This window comes from Geotrypetes seraphini, chromosome 3 (genome assembly GCF_902459505.1).
Source record: "Geotrypetes seraphini chromosome 3, aGeoSer1.1, whole genome shotgun sequence".
Classification (NCBI taxonomy): domain Eukaryota; kingdom Metazoa; phylum Chordata; class Amphibia; order Gymnophiona; family Dermophiidae; genus Geotrypetes; species Geotrypetes seraphini.
This window is the reverse complement of record NC_047086.1, coordinates 350763490-350784347: the sequence shown is the minus strand read 5'-3', so window position 1 is coordinate 350784347 and position 20858 is coordinate 350763490. Positions and strand designations below refer to the sequence as shown.

Sequence of the window (20858 nt, the reverse complement as noted above, 5' to 3'; positions counted from 1 at the left end):
CCGACTCGGGCCGCTGCGGTCAACATTCGCCTGAGGGGGGGGGAAGTAAGAGAGAGAGAGAGAGAGCTTCGGGCGGTCAGCAGCCGCCGCGGCCGACATCTGCCTCGGGCAGCCGCGGTCGACATCCGCCTGGGGGTGGGGAGGAAGAGAGAGAGAGAGAGCTTCGGGCGGCCAGCAGCCGCGGCGGCCAACATCAACTTGTCTTGCCTTGTGAGGCCAGACTGTAAGCCGCGCATGCGCTCTTCCTATGTGTGCTACAGCTCACGGAAAACGGACGCACGCATAGGAAGTGCGCATGCGCGGCTTACCGTTTTATTATATTAGATGCTCATACATATTATATATTTTATAAACATTTAAAAAAATAATCATATATTCACACCTGTTATTGGATGCTCCTAGGTTTTCCATGCACATACATTTGAATTTTCATAAGTATGAGTGTAAATGCAACCCACTTTATGTGCAGCTGTCTTGTTCGCTGTGAGTAAAAGTACGGAGAGCCGGCAGGAAACAGAAGTGCTTCTGGAAGTGGACACTACTGCTACTACTAATCATTTCTATAGCGCTACTAGTAAATACACACATGCTTTTCACTAGGGAATATGTGGCACAGCGGTTAGAACTACAGCCTCAGCACCCTGCGGTTGTGGGTTCAAATCCCATGCTGCTCCTTGTTATCCTGGGCAAGTCACTTAGGGCTCATTTTACTAAGGTACGCTAGGCGTGTGCTAAATCTAAGTCTATGGAGGTGTTAGCTTTTAGCGCACGCTATAACAGCTAACGTGCCTTTGTAAAAGAGGGGGTTAATCCCCCATTGCCCCAGGTACATTATATAGAGTTTAAACCCACCAGGACAGACAGGGAAAAATACGTGAATGTAAACCACTTAGGCTATGAGTGCTATATAAATACTAGAAATAAACAGTGTGGGCATATTTTATTAAAATACACATGAATGCATGAATCGAGTACATATATACTTTTATCTTTGCCGCTAAGCATGTATAAAATGAACAGTAATTTTGTGCGGCGCGCACCTTTGTCCCGGCGCGCTTTTGACCTGACACCGTTTTGAGGCATATGTCATCCTCGGAGCGGAGGGACATGTTCAGCACGTACGGAGGAAGCTTGGTAGTCACATAGCCCAGCGCCATGTCATGCAGGGATTCGAAAGATAGCATCAGGCCCTTGAAGACACATTTAGCTACGGGCAGCCAGTGAGCCGACGACAGAGCCTGGGTGACAGGTCACGGAGGTTTTTTAGGAGTCTGATTGCTGCATTTTGAACATGCTGGAGACGTCGTACGTTCTTTGCCGTGAGACCATTGAATAGCGCATTGCAGTAAGAGATCAAATACTATCCCCGCAAATACTCCTCCCCCTGGTTTACTTAAAGCCAATTAAAACAATGCCATGATCTAGATGCCTCCCAGTGCCTAACTTTACAACACAAAAAAATCTCCAAAGATGTAATTGGTTTGCACAAAATGCAAAATATACAATTTCTTAAGGCTGATCTTCATGTGTTCATAGAACAAAGTCTTTTCCAGAGAAAGGAAAATGGTAAAACCAGAGGACATAATTTGAGGTTTAAGGGTGGTAAATTCAAAGGCAATGTTAGGAAATTCTACTTTACGGAGAGGGTGGTGGATGCCTGGAATGCACTCCCGAGAGAGGTGGTGGAGAGTAAAATTGTGACTGAGTTCAAAGAAGCGTGGGATGAACACAGAAGATTTAGAATCAGAAAATAATATTAAATATTGAACTAAGGCCAGTACTGGGCAGACTTGCATGGTCTGTGTCTGTATATGGCGATTTGGTGGGGGATGGGCTGGGGAGGGCTTCAATGGCTGGGAGGGTGTAGAAGGACTGGAGTAGGTTTTAACAGAGATTTCGGCAGTAGGAATCCAAGCACAGTACCGGGTAGAGCTTTGGATTCTTGCCCAGAAATAGCTAAGAAAAAAAATTTAAAAATTTAAATTGAATCAGGTTAAGCAGACTGGATGGACCATTCGGGTCTTTATCTGCTGTCATCTACTATGTTATTATGTCACATAGCAATCATGCAGTAAATAACTTTATACCAGTGGTGCAAGTGATTCTAATCATAGCGCAAAGGCTTCACATACTGAAAAACTTATAAACTTAAGCTTATAACGGCATGGATTATAAACACTTATCTTGCTGGAAATGAACCCCGGCCTCAACGCGAGCAGTGTTTCGCAGATGCTACTTCAGGAAGCCGAGCAAACATATTGTTCAACAAAAGTTTTTCAAAGATGCCTATGCTTGACAATTTCAAAATGATAAGTGTTTAAAGAATGCCCATCTTTGGGAATTTTTTTTTTTTTTTTTTTGACGTTGTGACAATTGTTGTTTCCCCTTTAATATTTATTTTTTTTCAAATTTAGGTGCCCTTTTACTAAGGCGTGCAAGCCATTTTCACGCACGCTAAATGTTAACACGTCCATTATAGTCTCGCGCATCTTATTAAAAGGACCCTTAAACCCCCTCTTGGTTTTGGAATAAATAGTGCCTAACTAGGCAGCCCTTACAGAATTTCCCTCTAAGGGGTCACATGGTAATCCTGTGCTAACCAGTAAGCATATGGCAATGTAGACATACTTAGGGCTCCTTTTACTAAGGTGCGCTAATGGTTTTAGCATGCACTACATTGCCGCTTGGGCTACACGCTAACGCCTCCATAGAGCTTACGTTAGTATTTTTCGTGTAACGCGGGGTTAGTGCACTCTAATCTTTAGTACGCGCTAAAAACGCTAGCGTACCTTAGTAAAAGGAGCCCTAACTGATTAGCGCAGGAATGCCTAGACGTGCTCCATCCAACATTTAAAAAATTATTTCTTACCTTCAAAGTAAAATCAGAACATTCCCCGGCATGTATTGATAGACCACTAGTTCCCTATATGACTTCAAGATTACTTTGATCCACCCAGCAAAACCTTCTTTCAGTTCCTTCCATTCGCCAGATAGTTTATGATACCACCCGCAAAGCTATTTTTTTCAGTTGTGGCACCCATGCTATGGAATTTCCTTCCTAACAATCTCAAACAGGAAAACTGCACTTCTAAATTTAAATCAAACCTTAAGACATTTTTGTTTAAAGATGCTTTCGAGGTTTAAGATGAGACGTTCTTTTTAGCATTTCAGAATCGCTTTTATTATCTATCTACCGCCGATGCTCTTTCCTTTATTTATTTTTTAATTGCCTTTTGTATATAGCATTGTTTTTCTGTTGCTTGCATTAGTCTCTCTTTTTAGTTACCTTTTATATAATTGAAGCCAATTTACTAAGGCCCCCTTTTATCAAGCCGCATTAGGGTTTTTAGCGTTGGCCGCTGCAGTAAAAGCTCCGACACTCATAGGAATTCTATGAGCGTCGGGGCTTTTACCGCAGTGACCAGCCATTCAAAAAACCCTAATATGACTTGATAAAAGAGGGCCTAAGTTAGGCGCCTCTTATAGAATTTCCCTCATAGGGCCATATTCCATATATGGTGCCCAACCAATCGGCGCTGACCAGAATGGTGTTTAGCACAATTCTATAAAAGGTACACACCTCTTATAGAATTGCACTAAATGTCAAAGCACATCACAACTTTTAGGCGCACCTATTTAGGTCGATGGAAGCCAGGCCTAAATCCTTGTGCCTAATTTGTGTGCGCATCAGGCATATTCTAGAACAGTGTGCATAAATTCTAGGAACACCCACAAATCGCCCATGCTCCTCTCCTGGCCACACCCACTTTTCAGATTCACATACTAGAACTGGCATGCAGTCCTTTATAGGATACACCTACCAAATAATACACCTAACTTTTAATTAGTGTCAATTGGTGTTAATTGCCAGTTGGTGCAGAGAAGGCTCGCTAAGCAATTAAGTTGTGCACGCAAATCAGCTGTGCGCACCAAATACAGAATTTGGGGGACAGACCATAATGCTGCCTTTTTAAAATCACGAAAGATGGGATTCATGACTATGTAGTGTACCTTTGTTTGCCATAGTTTCAGGAGCACAAGCGCTATGCTGATTACTCTGCTGTATTGGCACCATTTTGGGCCTACAAGACACATACAAGCATGTGAAGAAAACAGATTGTCATCTTTTCTCTTACCTTCACATCTGAGAAGTAGGTCTTCAGCATGTTGGAACTTGGGTATCGGGTGTAAAAGAACATCAACTTGGCCTTTTTCAGGTGATTGGGAGAAAGTCCTTCCTGCATGTATGATTGAGCTTGTTAAGGAAAAAACACACTCTCCTTATTGTTCTGAAAGCAAGTGCTACCGGTTTAGCTCATTTAAGATACATACAAAAAAAAAAAAAAGTTTTCTTTCATGACAACACGGATGGACATTGCGTAAAAAGTTTAAAAGCAGACTGAAAACCCACCTTTGTGATATAACCTTCAATCTATAGCCCTGCTCCCCACTGCCCACCAACCCAACCAGCAGATTAACTGTTCCCCTTAACTGTATCCATAACATCCTGTTTGTCTGTCTTGTCTGTTTAGATTGTAAGCTCTCTTGAGCAGGGGCTGTCTTCTTTGTGACTCTGTACAGCACTGCTTACCTCTGGTAGCAGGATAGAAATAATTAATAGTAGTAGTAAAGTTCTAATCAATTCGCCAGAGAGACCTGCAGGCCTGTCTGTACTTTTTGATTCACTGAACTATGTAAATTAACCCCTCATAAATGACTGTAAGGAAAAGCAGCTGATTTTAAGAAAGGCTTACCTCATTTCTAGTCCAGAAGGCAAACGTTTCCATACTCTGTGCAGCTCACACATATGTTCACTTGTTGCTAAAGAAACACACGCCGGGGACACATGCAGTGCAAACACTTACAGCATAAGGAATGTTTGTAATTACAGTTCTGCGTATTTCGGTCGGCGTGCTACATATTGCACTCCATATTGTTAAATGAATGGATACATCACAGCTGAGGTGCATCGCAGTAAATACGATGTCTAGTAAGCCATACGTTCCAGCATCTGATACCGAGATACTTTCTGTCTGAGGTCACTCTTGGGTAATGACATCGCTTCAGCTCAGTAAATAACTTTTAAGGGACTCCCCAATCCCCCCTCCACTCCAACCCCTAAAAATAGCCTGGGCTTGAAAACGATACAATCCTGATTCCACTGAACAGCCTCAAGCAACCGTGACTCAGGATTTGGGGGCTAACACAATCAATACATATGAGTTAGCAAGATCAATGAACAGCTATTTATGTTTAAAAAGAAGACCTATTTATGTGGAAACATCATTACCTTTTAGATGTGTAAACAGAAGGCGATAAAACAGTTCCCAGAAGAATTGTGGGGGGGAGGGGGCTAACCATTGCAATCTCGGCTTTCTGATTTTCCTCCAGATCTTGGCACTCGTTTTAGTTCTGTGTGCGAGGATGGCTTTGGTCACATCTGTGCCGCAGGCTGGCCCTGCCATTTCCCCAGCAAATTAATGACTTTATAATTTATCAGAAATGAAGATGCATGTGGAGAAAATCAATGTGGCCCCCACAAGGTCAATTAAGGGTCCCCTCCAGAAACTTCTCCAAGGACTGAGGCTGCTTGGAAGACTAGCCAAGATAGCAATTTCACATCATAAAGAAGGAATGCTGGTAAAAAAAAAAAAAAAAAAACCCCAAACAAACAAAAATATATCTCCTAGACCAGTGTTTCTCAACTCGGTCCTGGAGTACCCCCCCCTTGCCAGTCAGGTTTTCAAGATACCCACAATGAATATGCATGAAAGAAATTTTCATATGACGGAGGCAGGGTATGCAAATCAAGTTTATGCAAATTCAATGTGGATATCCTGAAAACCTGACCGGCAAGGGGGCACTCCAGGTCCATCTTGAGAAACACTGTCCTAGGCCCAGTACTGTTTATGATGCATGCTTTTCATGAAAAGAAGAAGTTTACTTTTCAATTCTACCCATGGCCTGAACAAGTTCAGTAAAAACCCAATCAAGAATGCATGTTTGTACATAATTGTGAGTGGTCTTGTCTTTTTCCTGGATTTATTAAATAAGCAGCTCTAGATGCGTGCTTTTCTTTCCTAGGGCATAAAAGCATGTCTCAACAAAAGCTGGAGGGGGTGGGGAGGTGAAGAAAACAGACAGAATTTTAACGTAGAGAGCCTTCAAACTTATGTAAGAACACTGAGCACAGCTCTGCCGAACTTGGGTTTTGTTTCAGGCATTTCATGATTACAAAAGATAATTTACGACTGACATATTTCTTGCGCCAAGAGAAGACTTGCGAGAGCCTCCAGTTACCTCCATTAGACTGATAGAGAAGTCTAAAAGAGCATTACACTCTTCAGTGCCATCTGTCAAAACGCATAAGTGAAATAGCAGCGGCAAGCTGTCACCTAGTGCCTGGTGATAAAAGAGTTTTAGGGAAATCAGAACTTCTGCACAGAAAAGCAGGGATCTTTGTACATTATTTAGCTCTGGTTGCAATGATTAAAATAAGACCATAGATAGCTCGATGACTTGTTAAAAGAATACTACTGGGAAACGGGGAGCATCACTGTATGCGCTGATACAGCAAATTCACATTTGAAAAAAAAAATTCACATTCTGAATGTGGGAGTCACTAAGGGCTCCTTTTACAAAGGTGCGCTAGGGCCTTCACGCGCGCAATGGCGCACGTTAAATTCCCGAGCGCGCTAGCCACTCCTTTTTAGGAGGCGGTAGATTTTCAGCTACCGCGCGCTATATAAATCGCGGTAATTTTGTGCGTGCGCTAAAAACTCTAGCGCACCTTCGTAAAAGGATCCCTACGGCCACAGTTGACTCCAAAACGGGTCCCCTTTTCACATGTTCAAGAAGACGGGAGACTCTGGGCTCCTTTTACGAAGCCACGCCAGCCGCTACCACCTCCTCTTGAGCAGGCGGTAATTTTTCGGCTAGCGCGCGCTAAAAATGTACATGCGATAAAGCCACTAACGCGGCTTCGTAAAAGGAGCCCTTTGGTTTTTTTTCTTTCGATACCTGGACTCATTGAGACGACGATTGTCTTTATTTCGTAATGCAGCAGAATATCGATTTGGGAGAGAAATAGGTACCAAAGACACTTAGAAATTCTGCACCCCTCCCTCTCAAGCTTATGCCCTATTGCATTTTGACAGCTATTAAAGCCCTTGCACACAGAATGTAGCAAAAGCACAGCGAAGGAAAATTCTAAATAAATCTTTGCACCATTTGTGACGCTGTGAAAATGACATTGGTCATAAAAGTGCACGATTAAAAAGAAATGATTAGAAGTAGTTAATAAAACACTGGAAATCCAGTGGCCAGATAGCCCATTGCTTTTCAAAAGAAAATGCCAAGCTGACCAATTGGTTAATTTCCCTTTTTAAGTGCTTGCACTGAAAAGCAACTGTTCTTCCAAGAAAGTACTGGCTGTTTCCAGGATACTTACACGCGCACAATGAGTCATGATGGAATAGATTCAGTAAACATACAGCTGTACCGAACACGAGCTAAGCCCCATTCAAGGCCAGGAAAGAAAATGAGCACAGATAAATATTAAGGAGGCGAGGAGGAGAAAGGGGGGAGCGGGGATGGGGGGTGGGGGGGATCGTATGCAAACAAGCGCCATCCCTAGCAGTTCATGCGGCTTGCCTTGATTCTCTTAGCCTTAGCTTTGTGAAGACAGATGACATTCAATTCTGTGGGTAATGCAAAATAGACAATAACTGCTGAAACTTGAGCCAGCTGCCAGGTGTAAAAAAAAAATGATAAATCCATAAATTAATGAAAGACATCTGCTCGGGAGCATAAAAGATCAGAGGAACAGTGTACTGCAGCTGAACCTAAAGCAGTATTCAAACAACCTGAGAGTCTTGTGTTGTCTGTTTACAAAGTACAATCTAACCTTAACTAAATAACAGCCAAAAAAAATAAAAATAAAAATACCCCAAGGAAAAGGAAACCTGGGGTGTGGGGAAGGTGACTGAGTGGATAAGGACAGGCAAAATACTAATGTCCTTCCATGCTATATCTAGACTTCTCTCAGTGAGATGTGGCCTGGTAACACACAGGCTTCTACTAACATTTTTATCAGCAGATAACCAGCCCCTACTCCCACTTCCATTAAACTTTTGCAAATGTGTATGGCAGCTAAAGCAGACTCTCCTACCCTGTACTTGTGGGATGGGGGGTAGGGCAGCAAACTCTGCTAGGGTAGCTACAAAAGTTTCATGCTGGCCATACACTTATCCCTCCCCCTTTCATAAAGGTGTGGTAGCGCCTGCTGCACGGCAAACGATTTGACGCCCACTGAATCCCTTTGGGCATTGGAGCAATTACTGCGGTCCACCGTGATAATTGCCTTTGTAAAAGAGGACTTTAGTTATTAAGCTTCGCCTCTACCACATTCATGGAAGGACTGCCTGCCCAGGGCCAGCCCAGCATTAGGCAGACTAGGTAATTGCCTTAGAGCAGGGGTAGGGAACTCCGGTCCTCGAGAGCCGTATTCCAGTCGGGTTTTCAGGATTTCCCAAATGAATATGCATTGAAAGCAGTGTATGCAAATACATCTCATGCATATTCATTGGGGAAATCCTGAAAACCCGACTGGAATACGGCTCTCGAGGACCGGAGTTTCCTACCCCTGCTCTAGGCAATTACCTAGTCTGCCTAATGCTGGGCTGGCCCTGGGCAGGCAATCCTTCCATGAATGTGGTAGAGGCGAAGCTTAATAACTAAAGTCCTCTTTTACAAAGGTGATTATCACGGTGGACTGCGGTAATTGCTCCAATGCTCAAAGGGATTCAGTGGGCGTCAAATCGTTTGCCGTGCAGCAGACGCTACCACACCTTTATGAAAGGGGGGGATAAATGTATGGCTAGCATGAAATTTTTGTAGCTACCCTGGCCTAGAGTATCAGCTTTTTTAAAAATTTTTTTTTTGGGGGGGGGAGAGGGGAGGGGAGTCAATAGCTGCTTAGTGTTACCATATGACTCCAGAAAAAGGAGGATGGATTGAGACATCCGGGTTTTGCTTCCATTGTCTCAAACTGTCCTCTTTACTTCCATTGCTTTCAATGGAAGTAAAACCCAGATGTCTCAATCCGTCCTCCAGCTGCAATCAAAGATAAACAACTCCACAAACTCAAAGAAATTTGTATCAGTAGGGAGGATGGGGAGTTTTCAAACAGCTTTTATCTAGATTAATTTGGGAGGGGTGGTCAACATTTTTGGGGGGTGGGGGGATAGCAAGGGGCCTAATGGTAAATCGGGGGATGGGAAGGATGTGAAAAGCTGGGGGAGGGGGAAGGGGCATAAGACTGATGGTTTATCTAGGGTGCCTAATGTCCTTGTACCAGCCCCGTACCTGTCCTGCCCATGGGGTAATTTTATAAAGCATTTTCACTGGTATATGCCAGTTTACATATGTAAAATACTTATAAAATTGCCCCCACCATGTCTCTGAAACCTCTTATGGTCAAAAAATGAGGCAAGAAGCAGGGAAGCTTCTGACACTGAGGTGCTTTGTGAGCTTGGGCAAGCCATTCTTATTTGGAAATATTTTTTCACTCAGAGAATAGTTAAGCTCTGGAACGCATCGCCAGAGGCTGCAGTAAAAGCAGATAGTGTAGCTGGTTTTAAGAAAGGTTTGGACAATTTCCTAGAGGAATAGTCCATAGTCTATTATAGTAAGACATGGGGGAAGCCACTGTTTGCCCTGGATTGGTAGCATGCAATATTGCTACTCCTTGTGTTTTGGCCAAGTACTAGGGACCTGGACTGGCCACCGTGAGAACAGGCTACTGGGTTGATGGACCATTGGTCTGACCCAGTAAGGCTATTCTTATGTTCTTATATTGTTAACCTCAGTTATAGAGAATGACACGGGGACCGTTTACCACGGTAAACCACAGGTCACCGCAGGAATGGAGACATTTGCAACTGGTTTACTGCAGGAATGGGGACAAGACCTTTCACCACACTGTGGGAGCGGTGAGAAGTCTTACTCCTGTGGTAAAAATTTGCGCCCGTGTCAGACTCGGCATCTTCTCCCCAGCTCCTCTTGCGCCTATTTTACCTTCAGGAGCCAGACATGCCACGATGAAGACCAATGTGATTTGAAGAATAAAATTACCAGATAACAAAAAGAAAAAAAATAAATTTATTTTATATTTTGTGATTAGAATATTTCAGATTTGAAATATGTATCCTGCTAGAGCTGATATTAGACATAACTGTGGACTGCAAAGCCCAGGCTGTGCTTCTTTAGCTTCCAGCTGGCTTAGGGCTCTCTCTCTGACCAGGGGGCAGTTGCCCTAGTTGCTCTCCCCTAACACTATTCCTGCCATGTGTGACTAAGGTATTCTGTTAGCTTGATTTTTCTATGTAGCATTCTGTAGTAATTTGGTTTCTTCAGTTTTCACAATAGTGAAGGGGATATTTGTGAAAGGGAGGGGAGATGGGTTTTATTGATCCTTGCTCTGTATTATTTGTTTATAAAATGACAATTGTACAGAATATTGTCTCTTTTTATACTTTAATAAAATAAGTTCAGTATAAAATCATAACTATTCGAGGCTTATGCGAATGGGATCTGACAGTATGCAGGGCGGGGACGGGAATGGGGACTGAGCTCACGGGGACGGGGCAGGAACGGTGATACATTTTTTCCCCGTGTCATTCTCTACTCAGGGCTCATTACATAAAATGGGACCTGTGATAAAAAAGCACAAATCAGTGGTAACATAATCTGTTTTAACAATAGCCCAAACTGATAACTATGCCCCTTAGCTAGTTAGCATGACCCACATTGCTACCAACTTGCATGAGATGTTTCATTCAGAAAAGGGACACACACATCAGGGCACTGAACATTTCCCAGGCATTTTTCAAAACAGGTATGTAGACCTGCAGGAGCATGTGTGTATTTGCTGGCATGACAGGGTGAGCAGATATTTTACAATGCCAACCCCTCCCCCACCATTAAAAAAAGGACTGCTTCACTAGGGTTGTTACACGTGTAAGCAGTGGCACTTATATGTGTGGCAATTTTGCCACTTCCATGTGTAAGTTCTGGAAAATACCCATGCATTCGTAGAAGTGTCAGATTTTGTAAAGGTCTGTGTACACAAGGAACCGAGTTCCAAAGCAGAAAAGTTTGGATTTTTCAGATTTTAAGGGCAGAAAATAAGCGCAATTGCCTCATCACTCACTCACTGAAACTTCAGCTCTAAACAAGCAGTTCTCTCATACGTACACATGATTTGGGGGGGGGGGAAGGGAGGGGTGGTAAATGAAAACAAGGGTATTCTTTGAAATACCTGTGTATTCTTTTGTAAAATGGGCAGCGAATACATAAAAGTGCAGCCACACCACGCCCAGAGGACATCCGCGCTTGAAATCTGTGCAATCTGTAGACAGGCACAATGAAACAGGCTTTCTAAGTGCTGCTTACATGTTTATGCCCATTTGCACAAGCAAACTAGATTTTCACATATATGTAAATGCTACCCAACCCTTCTAAAAGAGCATCTAGCATTTGGCAATGTAATCCCAGAGATTACTATTTTAAGCAAGAAAGTTGAGTGCAAACTCAACTGGCCAGGTAAGAATAACTGAGCATCCATGTGTAGTGAAGACACAGGGGGATTGCGAAGATCTGCAATGTGACATAATCAGGCTCGAGGAATGGGCATCGACATGGCAGATGAGGTTCAACGTGGATAAGTGTAAAGTGATGCATGTAGGTAACAAAAATCTCATGCACGAATACAGGATGTCCAGGGCGGTACTTGGAGAGACCTCCCAGGAAAAAGACTTGGGAGTAGAGAGTTGCGCGGGGACAGAAATCCCACCCGTCCCCACCTGTCCCCGCCAAAGTCCCACCCGTCCCTGTGAGGACTCCCATCCGTCCCCACCCGTCCCCGCGAGGAATCCCTCCGTCCCCACCCGTCCCCGCGAGGAATCCCCTCCGTCCCCGCCCGTCCCCGCGAGGAATCCCCTACGTCCCCGCGAGGAATCCCCTACGTCCCCGCCCGTCCCTATAAACTACAGAAATAGTTATTTCATTTAATTATGCTACTGAATTAAAGGCTCTGGTAGAAACCCATTTAAAAATAAGCAAAAAGACTTTATTAATTTGGAAATATTAATTGGGAAGAATACATACTTTGTAAACGGGTTTCTACCAGAGCCTCTAATGTTTATAAATTTTTATCAACACAACTAATATTTATCCTTAAGCAAAAAAAAAAAAAAAAAAAAATTTTTTTCCTACCTTTATTGCCTGGTTTCTGCTTTCTTCATGTTCTCATTCAATTCCTTCCATCCACTGCCTCTCTTCTCTCTGTGTCTTCCATTTGCTCTGTTACTGTGCCTCTCCCTTTCTCCCCCCTCCCAAATTGGTCTGGCACCCATCTTTTTCCCTCCGCTCCCCCCATAGTCTGGCACCTCTGTCTTCTTCCCTGCCAGCGTCTTCTTCCCATTCCCTCTTCCCCATTTCCTTTCAGTGTCCTTCTCCCCCACCATCTTCCCCATGTCCTGTCAGGCAGCATCCTTCTCCCCCCTCTGCCTTCCCCATGTCCTTTCAGCGTCCTTCTCCCCCCTCTGTCTTCCCCATGTCCTTTCAGCGGCCTTCTCCACCCCTGTTTTCCCCATGTCCTTTCAGTGGCATTCTCCACCCCTTTGTCTTCCCCAGTGCTTTCAGGGTCCTTCCCCCCCCCTCCTCCCATTTACCCCATGTCTTTTCAGCGTTCTTTTCCACCCCTTTGTCTTCCCCAGTGCTTTCAGCGGCCTTCTCCCCCCTTAAGCGTCTTTTCTTCTCCACTCCACCTTTCCTCCCTCCCTGCCTCCACCTTTGTGGCGCTTTTGCACCCGACCGACAACAGAACAGGCCCGGTCGGACAAATCTCCCTGTCCTGTAGCCGCGAATCTAAATTACCTTCTTACAGCAGCTGGAGTAGTAAGCTGCTGTAAGAGGTAATTTAGATTCGCGGCTACAGGGCAGGGAGATTTGTCGGCCGGGCCTGTTGTCGGTCGATCGGGGGACCTGACCGGCTGTGCACATTCTCCGGGGCGGACCGCCCCTTCCCCCCTCTTTCGTACGCCATTGCCTTCTCCCTACCTGCCCTGCCGCACACAGCCGACCGGAAGTCTTCCTGATGTCAGCGCTGACGTCGGAGGAAGGGAGGGCTTTGCTTAAGCCCTCCCTCCGACGTCAGCGCTGACATCGGGAAGATTTCCGTTCGGCTGTGTGCTGCGACAGGGCAGGTAAGGAGAAGGAGACTACCCTCGCGGCTCGAGTGCACTGCGATCCAACCCCGCAGGAACCCTGCGACCCTCAGAGGCGTCCCCACGGGATCCCCGCGACCCTAGGGGGCATCCCCACGGGATCCCCGTGACCCTAGGGGGCATCCCCACGGGATCCCCGTGACCCAAAGGGGGAACCCGCGGGATTCCCGTCATCCCCGTTCCCGTGCAGCTCTCTACTTGGGAGTTCTGGTCAACAAGTCGATGAAGCCGTCCATGCAATGTGTAGCGGCGGCAGCGAAAAGGGTGAACAGAATGCTAGGAATAATAAAGAAGGGGATCACGAACAGATCGGAGAAGGTTATCATGCCGCTGTACCGGGCCATGGTGCGCCCTCACCTGGAGTACTGCATCCAGCACTGGTTGCCGTACATGAAGAAGGACATGGTAATACTCGAAAGGGTCCAGAGAAGAGCAACTAAGATGGTTAAGGGGCTAGAGAAGTTGCTGTACAGCGAAAGATTAGAGAAACTGGGCCTCTTCTCCCTCGAACAGAGGAGATTGAGAGGGGACATGACCAAAACATTCAAGGTACTGAAGGGGATAGACTTAGTAGATAAGGACAGGTTGTTCACCCTCTCCAAGGTAGGGAGAACGAGAGGGCACTCTCTAAAGTTGAAAGGGGATAGATTCCGTAAGAACATAAGGAAGTTCTTTTTCACCCAAAGAGTGGTAGAAAATTGGAACGCTCTTCTGGGGTCTGTCATAGGGGAAAACACCCTCCAGGGATTCAAGACAAAGTTAGACAAGTTCCTGCTGAACCAGAACGTACGTCAGACCAGAGGGCCACCGCATGAGCGGACTGCTGGGCACGGCGGATCACTGGTCTGACCCAGCAGCAGCAATTCTTATGTCCTTATGTGTTCCCAGCATCAGTGTAGCTTGAGGGGAGGAGGAGAAAAGTAAAAATGTCATATTGGCAGTGTGTGTGTAGAGGGGGTGGGGGTGGGGGACCAATTCAGTATTAGCGCTCACAGCATTTGGGAAAGATCTACCCCCAAAGTCCACTCCAAACTATACCTATGGTAACCAGGGTTCAAGTATATAGATTCTATTATGAGTAATGACTTCACCATGACTAGATCAAATGTTGTTTCATAGAGCCTCGCACCAGTGCACATGAAGTATAACTAAGGTGACCATACGTCCCGTTTTGAACGGGACAGTCCCGTTTTCGGATCCCCTGTCCCAATGTCCCCACACACAGCTTCGGGACGCCCAAAATGTCCCGTTTTCAGAGACAGCATCCGGAAGCTGTGCGCGGGGACAACGGGACAGGCGATTGCTTCCTGTCCCTCCCCTGCCGCACCAAACCACCCCCCCCCAAAGCCTCCCTCCAGGCCTGATTTAGGTCCACCGCCGCTGCTCCTCTGCTGCAAACTGCTGGAACCCGGAAGCCTTCTTTCCGACGTCAATTCTGACGTCGGAGAGGACGTTCCGGGCCAGCCAATCGCTGCCTGGCTGGCCCATAACGTCCTCTCCGACGTCAGAATTGATGTCGGAAAGAAGGCTTCTGGGTTCCAGCAGTTTGCAGCAGAGGAGCAGCAGTGGTTTGTTTTCTGCGGTAGGGGGGGGGAGGAGGTAGGCAGGCAGGCTGGCTAGCTCTGGGGGAGGGAGGCAGATAGGCAGGCAGGCTTTGGGGGAGGCAGGTAGGCTGGCTGGCTCTGGGGGAGGCAGGAAGGCTGACTCTGGGGGAGGTAGGCAGGCAGGCTGGCTCTGGGGTAGGTAGACAGGCAGACTGGCTTTGGGGAGGCTTTGGGGAGGGGAAGGCTGGCTTTGGGGAGGTAGGCCGGCAGGCTTTTTGGGAGGGGGTGGGACAAAGGCTGGAAGCAGTGAGGGGACATAGGAAGGAGGGATGAAGGAAGGAGAGAAAACGGCAGAGAAGGGGGGGTTGTAAGTAGAAGAAAGACTAGAGAGATAAAGGCCTGGACCAAAGGGGAAAGACAGGAGGCAGAAGCAGGACTTTGGAAGGTGCAGAGGAGGAGAGCCCCTGAGGAAGAGCAGAGAGAGGCAAGATCATAACAGAGGAGAGAGAGAGAGAGAAAGGAAGACCTGGAAAAAAGGTACAAAGGAGAACTGAGACTGGATCTGGGGGCACTAAGGACATAGGAAGGAGACACTGGAGGCACTAAGGACATAGGAAGGAGGTGCTGGGGACACTAAGGACATAGGAAGGTACTGGGGGCACTAAGGACATAGGAAGGAAGGAGGGAGGGAATAGAAAGGGACAATTGTTGGGCCTGAGTGCAGAAAGAAATGAAAGATAGGATGCACAGTCAGAGGGAAATGCAACCAGAGACTCATGAAATCACCACAGCAAAGGTAGGAAAAATGATTTTATTTTCAATTTAGTGATAAAAATGTGTCAGTTTTGAGAATTTATATCTGCTGTCTATATTTTGCAATATATTTGTCTATTTTTCTATAGTTACTGAGGTGACATCATTGAAAACCCCCCAAATATAAATAATTAACATTTTCTCTGCGTAGAGGGTGCTTTGTGGTTTTTTTTTTAATTTTATGGCTACCATTATGAAATAATAAGATATTGTGTGTACATGAAAAATGAATGGAAGAAATTGGGGGTGTGCTAGGGTGGGATTTGGGGCGTGGCTAGGGCAAGATTGGGGTGGGGCTAGGGCAGGATTGGGGGCGGGACTGAATATTAATAGATGTCCCGTTTTGATGAAAAAAATAAATGGTCACGTTAAGTATAACACTACAATTCAACACATGTTTCACAGCTCAGTGAGGTTAATAACCAAATGTTAGTTTCTTCTAATCCCTCATATATCAATTTGCCTGTTCCTTGGCTCTGTTCTTCTCACATTTTGTCCTACATATCTTACATATACTCCTAGCATTGGTTCTGTTATCTTAAGCGACATGCATGCTATCTACAGTATGTACCTTGTGGCATGAAGGCATCTACACTGTGGCCTCATACACTTCAGCCCTGTTCTAGTTAGGGTCATTGTGATTGTGGTTAAAGTGGAATAAAACTCACAAACAATTCTAGCAACTAAATTGATAAAAATTTTCCAGTGTGTAAAGTTTCTCTTACACAAGCAGAGAGCTTTTGCAGGGAAAATGGATTTGGATTTAGCTCACATGTTTCAGGGTGCATTACATTCAAGTACTATACTGTAGATCACTTTTTTTTTGTTCACAGAGGGTTTATAATCTAAGGGTTCCTTTTACTGAGCTGGTTAGTTCTAGCCACGTAGCGCACGCTAATCTGCTGCGTGCGCTAAAAACGCTAGCGCACCTTAGTAAAAGGAGCCCTAAGATTGCACCTGAGGCTATGAAGGGCTAAATGTGCCCAAGATCACCAGTTGTGTCAATGGGATTCAAACTCGCTTTCCTTATATTCATACAAAAAAAAACCAAAGAAATAAAATCCCCCCAGAAAACAATCCAAAACAGAAAATGTGGGGATGAATTTGAACACATCAACCGGGGATGAATACACAGAATTTAGAATGAAGGTTTAAAAATCTACACAGTGTTCCCCTGAGATTCGCGGGGGTTCCATTCCAGGAACCCCCCACGAATCTCGAAAAACCGCAAATACGGTTTTTCATGGGGGATCCTGAAGAGGGCAGCGGAAGAGGTCAGCAGGAGAGCAGCTGGAGCACCGCGAGTGCAGGAAATCACTCGCGGAATGATCCGACCGCGTGTTCCTGCATGAAGTCGGGCCTTATCCAATCAGGAGCTGCGTGTCAAAGAGGAAGAGGCGGTCGGAGCTTACCGCGAGTGATTTCCTGCACTCGCGACACTCCGGCTGCTCTCTCCTGCCTCTCCTGCTGCCCTCTTCTTGTTGGCGGTTTGCGGTCGGAAAATACCGTGAATGACCGGGAACGTGAACCGCCAAACGCGAGCAACCGGGGGAACACTGTACTTTATTTATATCAATAGACCCAACACAATCCATGTTTCAGTTCGAAAGCCTGCCTCAGAGGTACATATATTATCTGAAGGACAAACAATAAACAAATATTATAACATTTATACTGTAACCACAATTTAGAAAACCCAAAAACATAATAAGTGCAGTAATCTTCACACAAGCTCTTAAAGGATAAAACATTTAGAAATAAATCACAGGTAAAACTATGATAAAAATATATTAAAACATATATACTATAACAAATTTAAAATTAAAAAGAACATAAATGAATGTAAAGATTCTCACTTGGGGTCTTTTACTAAGCCGATTTAGCGCACGCTAAATGCTAATGCGCCCATTATATTCTATAGATGCGTTAGCATTTAGTGCGTGCTAAATCGGCAAGGGCGCCTTAGTATAAGACCCCCTTAAAGACAAAAACAAACCATTCAGAAATACATCAAGAGTGAAAGCCTGTAAACAATAATGATAAATGAGAAGTAATAGTAATGTGACTATGGGGCTCATAAACAAAAAATATAAATGTCCAAAAAGTGTCCTAAATTGGCACTTGGACGTCCTACTCACCGAGACATCCAAGTGCTGATAGTTGAAACCGCGTTTCTGGACATCTAGCAAGGCATCCCAGACTCTGTATGTCCAGAGCTTGAGATGGACGTATTGGAGATGTGTTATGGGCAGGCTTTGGGTGTATTTAAGGGCGGGTTAGACTTGGACGTCTTGCAGCAATAATGAAATGTTTTGCAAGATGTTCTGGATGGATCTTAGAAGTTCAGAGCTAGACCTGTTTTAGAAGCATCTAAGTGCCCTAAAGGTGCCCAAACTAACTGCATGCATCAAGGTAAGACGCCCTCACACTCCCCCAGTGCTCACTGACCCCCTTCCACCAAACAAAAATGAGAACAAAAAGGTACATATCTGGCTCTAGAACAGCAGCATCTGGTATGGGGAAGCCTAGTAGAGCAGCACACAGGTGTACAGAGTTACTTGGTGAATGGGCTAGTGAACCATAGAGAGGACGACCCAGGCCCATAAGCCACTCTAACCACTACATTTATGGTAGAAAGTGTGAGCTCACCCAAACCCTACGTTACTGCTATACAGGTGCCACCTGCAGTCATAAGGGCTAGAGGGGTGGAACACAGATGGGTATAGTAGGTTTTGGGGTTTTGTTTGGGGGACAGAGGTTACCATAAATTATAAGGTGGTTTTGGTGAGATACATCTGGCACACTGCCCTCTAAGGTGTCCCACTGCTCTGTTGGGATGTCTATGTGGCTAGTCCATTACTATGCTGGCCCCTCCCAGGTCCAAATGGTTTGCATTTGGACGTTTTCAACATGGATGTTTTTCTTATCTAAAATGGGGTATAAAGTTAGATGTACTGATGGCCTATATGTGTAAGTAGACAATTATAAATATATATATATATATATATTTGGATGTCCAGCAGTTTGCCATTCAAAAATAGTCATTTCTGTTCCTCTAATTTTGGATGTCCAGTTGGAAACATCCAAGTTGGATTTAGACTTTTTTTTGGGAAAATGCCCCCCACATAAAGAATTATGTGCAATTGTGAAAAATCTAGTGAAAGAAAAAATAGTTGTTAAAATGGGTGCATATCCAGTAATTGAGGATCTTGAAATGATACTGGTATATTGCATCAATAGATGAGGGTTGCTGAAAGTAAATGAATAAAAAAAATGCTATAAAGTGAAGGAAACCATTTAAAATTCTGAATATAATTTGGAGGTTTGAATAAAAAAAAGTAATGTGAGTGTGAACAGCCAAGCCAAAGCCGTTCACACTCATTCCTTTTTTTGTTTTTTATACAGTCCTCTAAATTATATTCAGAATTTTAAATGGTTTTCTTCACTTTATAGCATTTTTTATTCATTTACTTTCAGCAACCCTCATCTATTGATGCAATATACCAGAATCATTTCAAGATCCTCATTTAGTGGTCCCTTTATTAAGGCACACTAAAGATTAGCGTTTGCTAAATGCTAAGGCATCCGTTATATTCTGTGGCCGCCTTATCATTTAGCGCACGCTAAGTTGGTTAGCTCACCTTAATAAAAGTGAGTATGCGCCTATTTTAACAACTACTTTTTCTTTCGCCAGATTTTTGATAATTGCTCATAGGTCCCCTTTTATCAAGCCGCATTAGGGTTTTTTTTTATCGTTAGCCGCAGTAATAAAAGCTCTGATGCTCATAGGAATTCTACTTTTACTGCTGTGGCTGGTGATTAAAAAAAAAAGCTTTAATATGCCTTGATAAAAGGGGTTCTCTGTTGATATTGATAAAAGGGGGCCCTAATTCTTTACATAGTCACATTACTTTTCATTTATCATTATTGTTCACAGACTTTAACTCTCAATGTATTCTGAATGGTTTGTTTTAGTCTTTAAGTGGGAATCTTTGCACTCATTCACATTCTTTTTAATTTATCTTTTAGTATACATGACCCTCTTTTATCAAGTCGCGTTAAGGTTTTTATCATCGGCCTTTGCCGTAAAAGCTCTGTCGCTCATAGGAATTCTATGAGTGTTGGATCTTTACCCCCAGCAGCCGGCAATAAAAAGCCCTAACGTGGCTTGATAAGAGGGGGGGCCTATATCCTTAACATATTTTTTTAATCAGTTTTTTTTACCTGTGATATATTTCTAAGGGCTCCTTTTACAAAGGTGTGCTAGCGGTTTTAGCGTGCTTCGCGCACGCTAAAATGCCATGTGCGCTAGCCACTACGCCTCCTCTTGAGCAGGCGGTAGTTTTTCGGGTAGCGCGCGCTAATCCGGTGCGTGCGCTAAAAACGCTAGCACACTTTTGTAAAAGGAGCCCTAAATATTTTACCTTTTAAGAGCTAGAGCGAGAATTATTGCACTTATTTTTTTGTGTTTTTCTAAATTGTGGTTGCAGTCTAGATGTTATAATATTTATTAATTGTTTTCTTGTCCTTCAGATAATATATGTATATCTGAGGCAGGCCAAAATAGACCATGGGTTCTTTTTTTAAAAAAAGGTGCGCTAGCGTTTTTAGCGCAAGCACAGGATTAGCGCACGCTATAGCACGCACTAGCTGAAAAATTACCACCTGCTTAAAAGGAGGTGGTAGCGGTTAGTGTGTGCGGCTTTTTAGCACACGCTAAGGGGCTCATAATTGAAAGAGAAAAACATCCAAAAACCGGCCTAAGTCGGCACTTGGACGAACATTTCTCAAAAACGTTCAAGCGCCGATAATCAAACTGGGTTTTGGATGTATTTCTAAACAAATTAGGCCCTCACAGTGCCGCTCAACGTCCAAAGCTAAATGGGCGTTTTGGGAGGCGTGTCGAGGGCGGGAGTTGGGCGGGACGTGGGCCATTTGAAACATGGTCTAAGTCACAAAAACCCACCTAAACTCACCAGATATGCACTGAAAACACATAAAACAGACACCCACACACTACCCCAGTGGTCACCGACCCCCCCACCATCCCCATAAAAATTTTAATCACAACTTTAAAATTCAGTCTCCAGACCATCATCACCTGGTCGCCTGGCATAGGAAAGCCTAGTCATCCAGCAGCTTAAGTCATCTTGGGGGGGTGTTAGGGTCCCATAGAGAGGAGGACCCATGCCCATAAGCCCCTGTAATCACT

General features: G+C 44.5%; 1 protein-coding gene across 1 annotated transcript in view; it reads right to left on the bottom strand.

Moving 5' to 3' along the window:
* The window catches only part of PROX1 (prospero homeobox 1), a 177073-nt gene that overhangs the window by 125705 nt on the left and 30510 nt on the right, over positions 1-20858 (bottom strand). The window contains exon 3 of the mRNA XM_033939385.1: positions 4137-4255. Coding sequence (XP_033795276.1) covers positions 4137-4255 — 119 coding nt within the window. The remainder of the gene's footprint in view (positions 1-4136; positions 4256-20858) is intronic.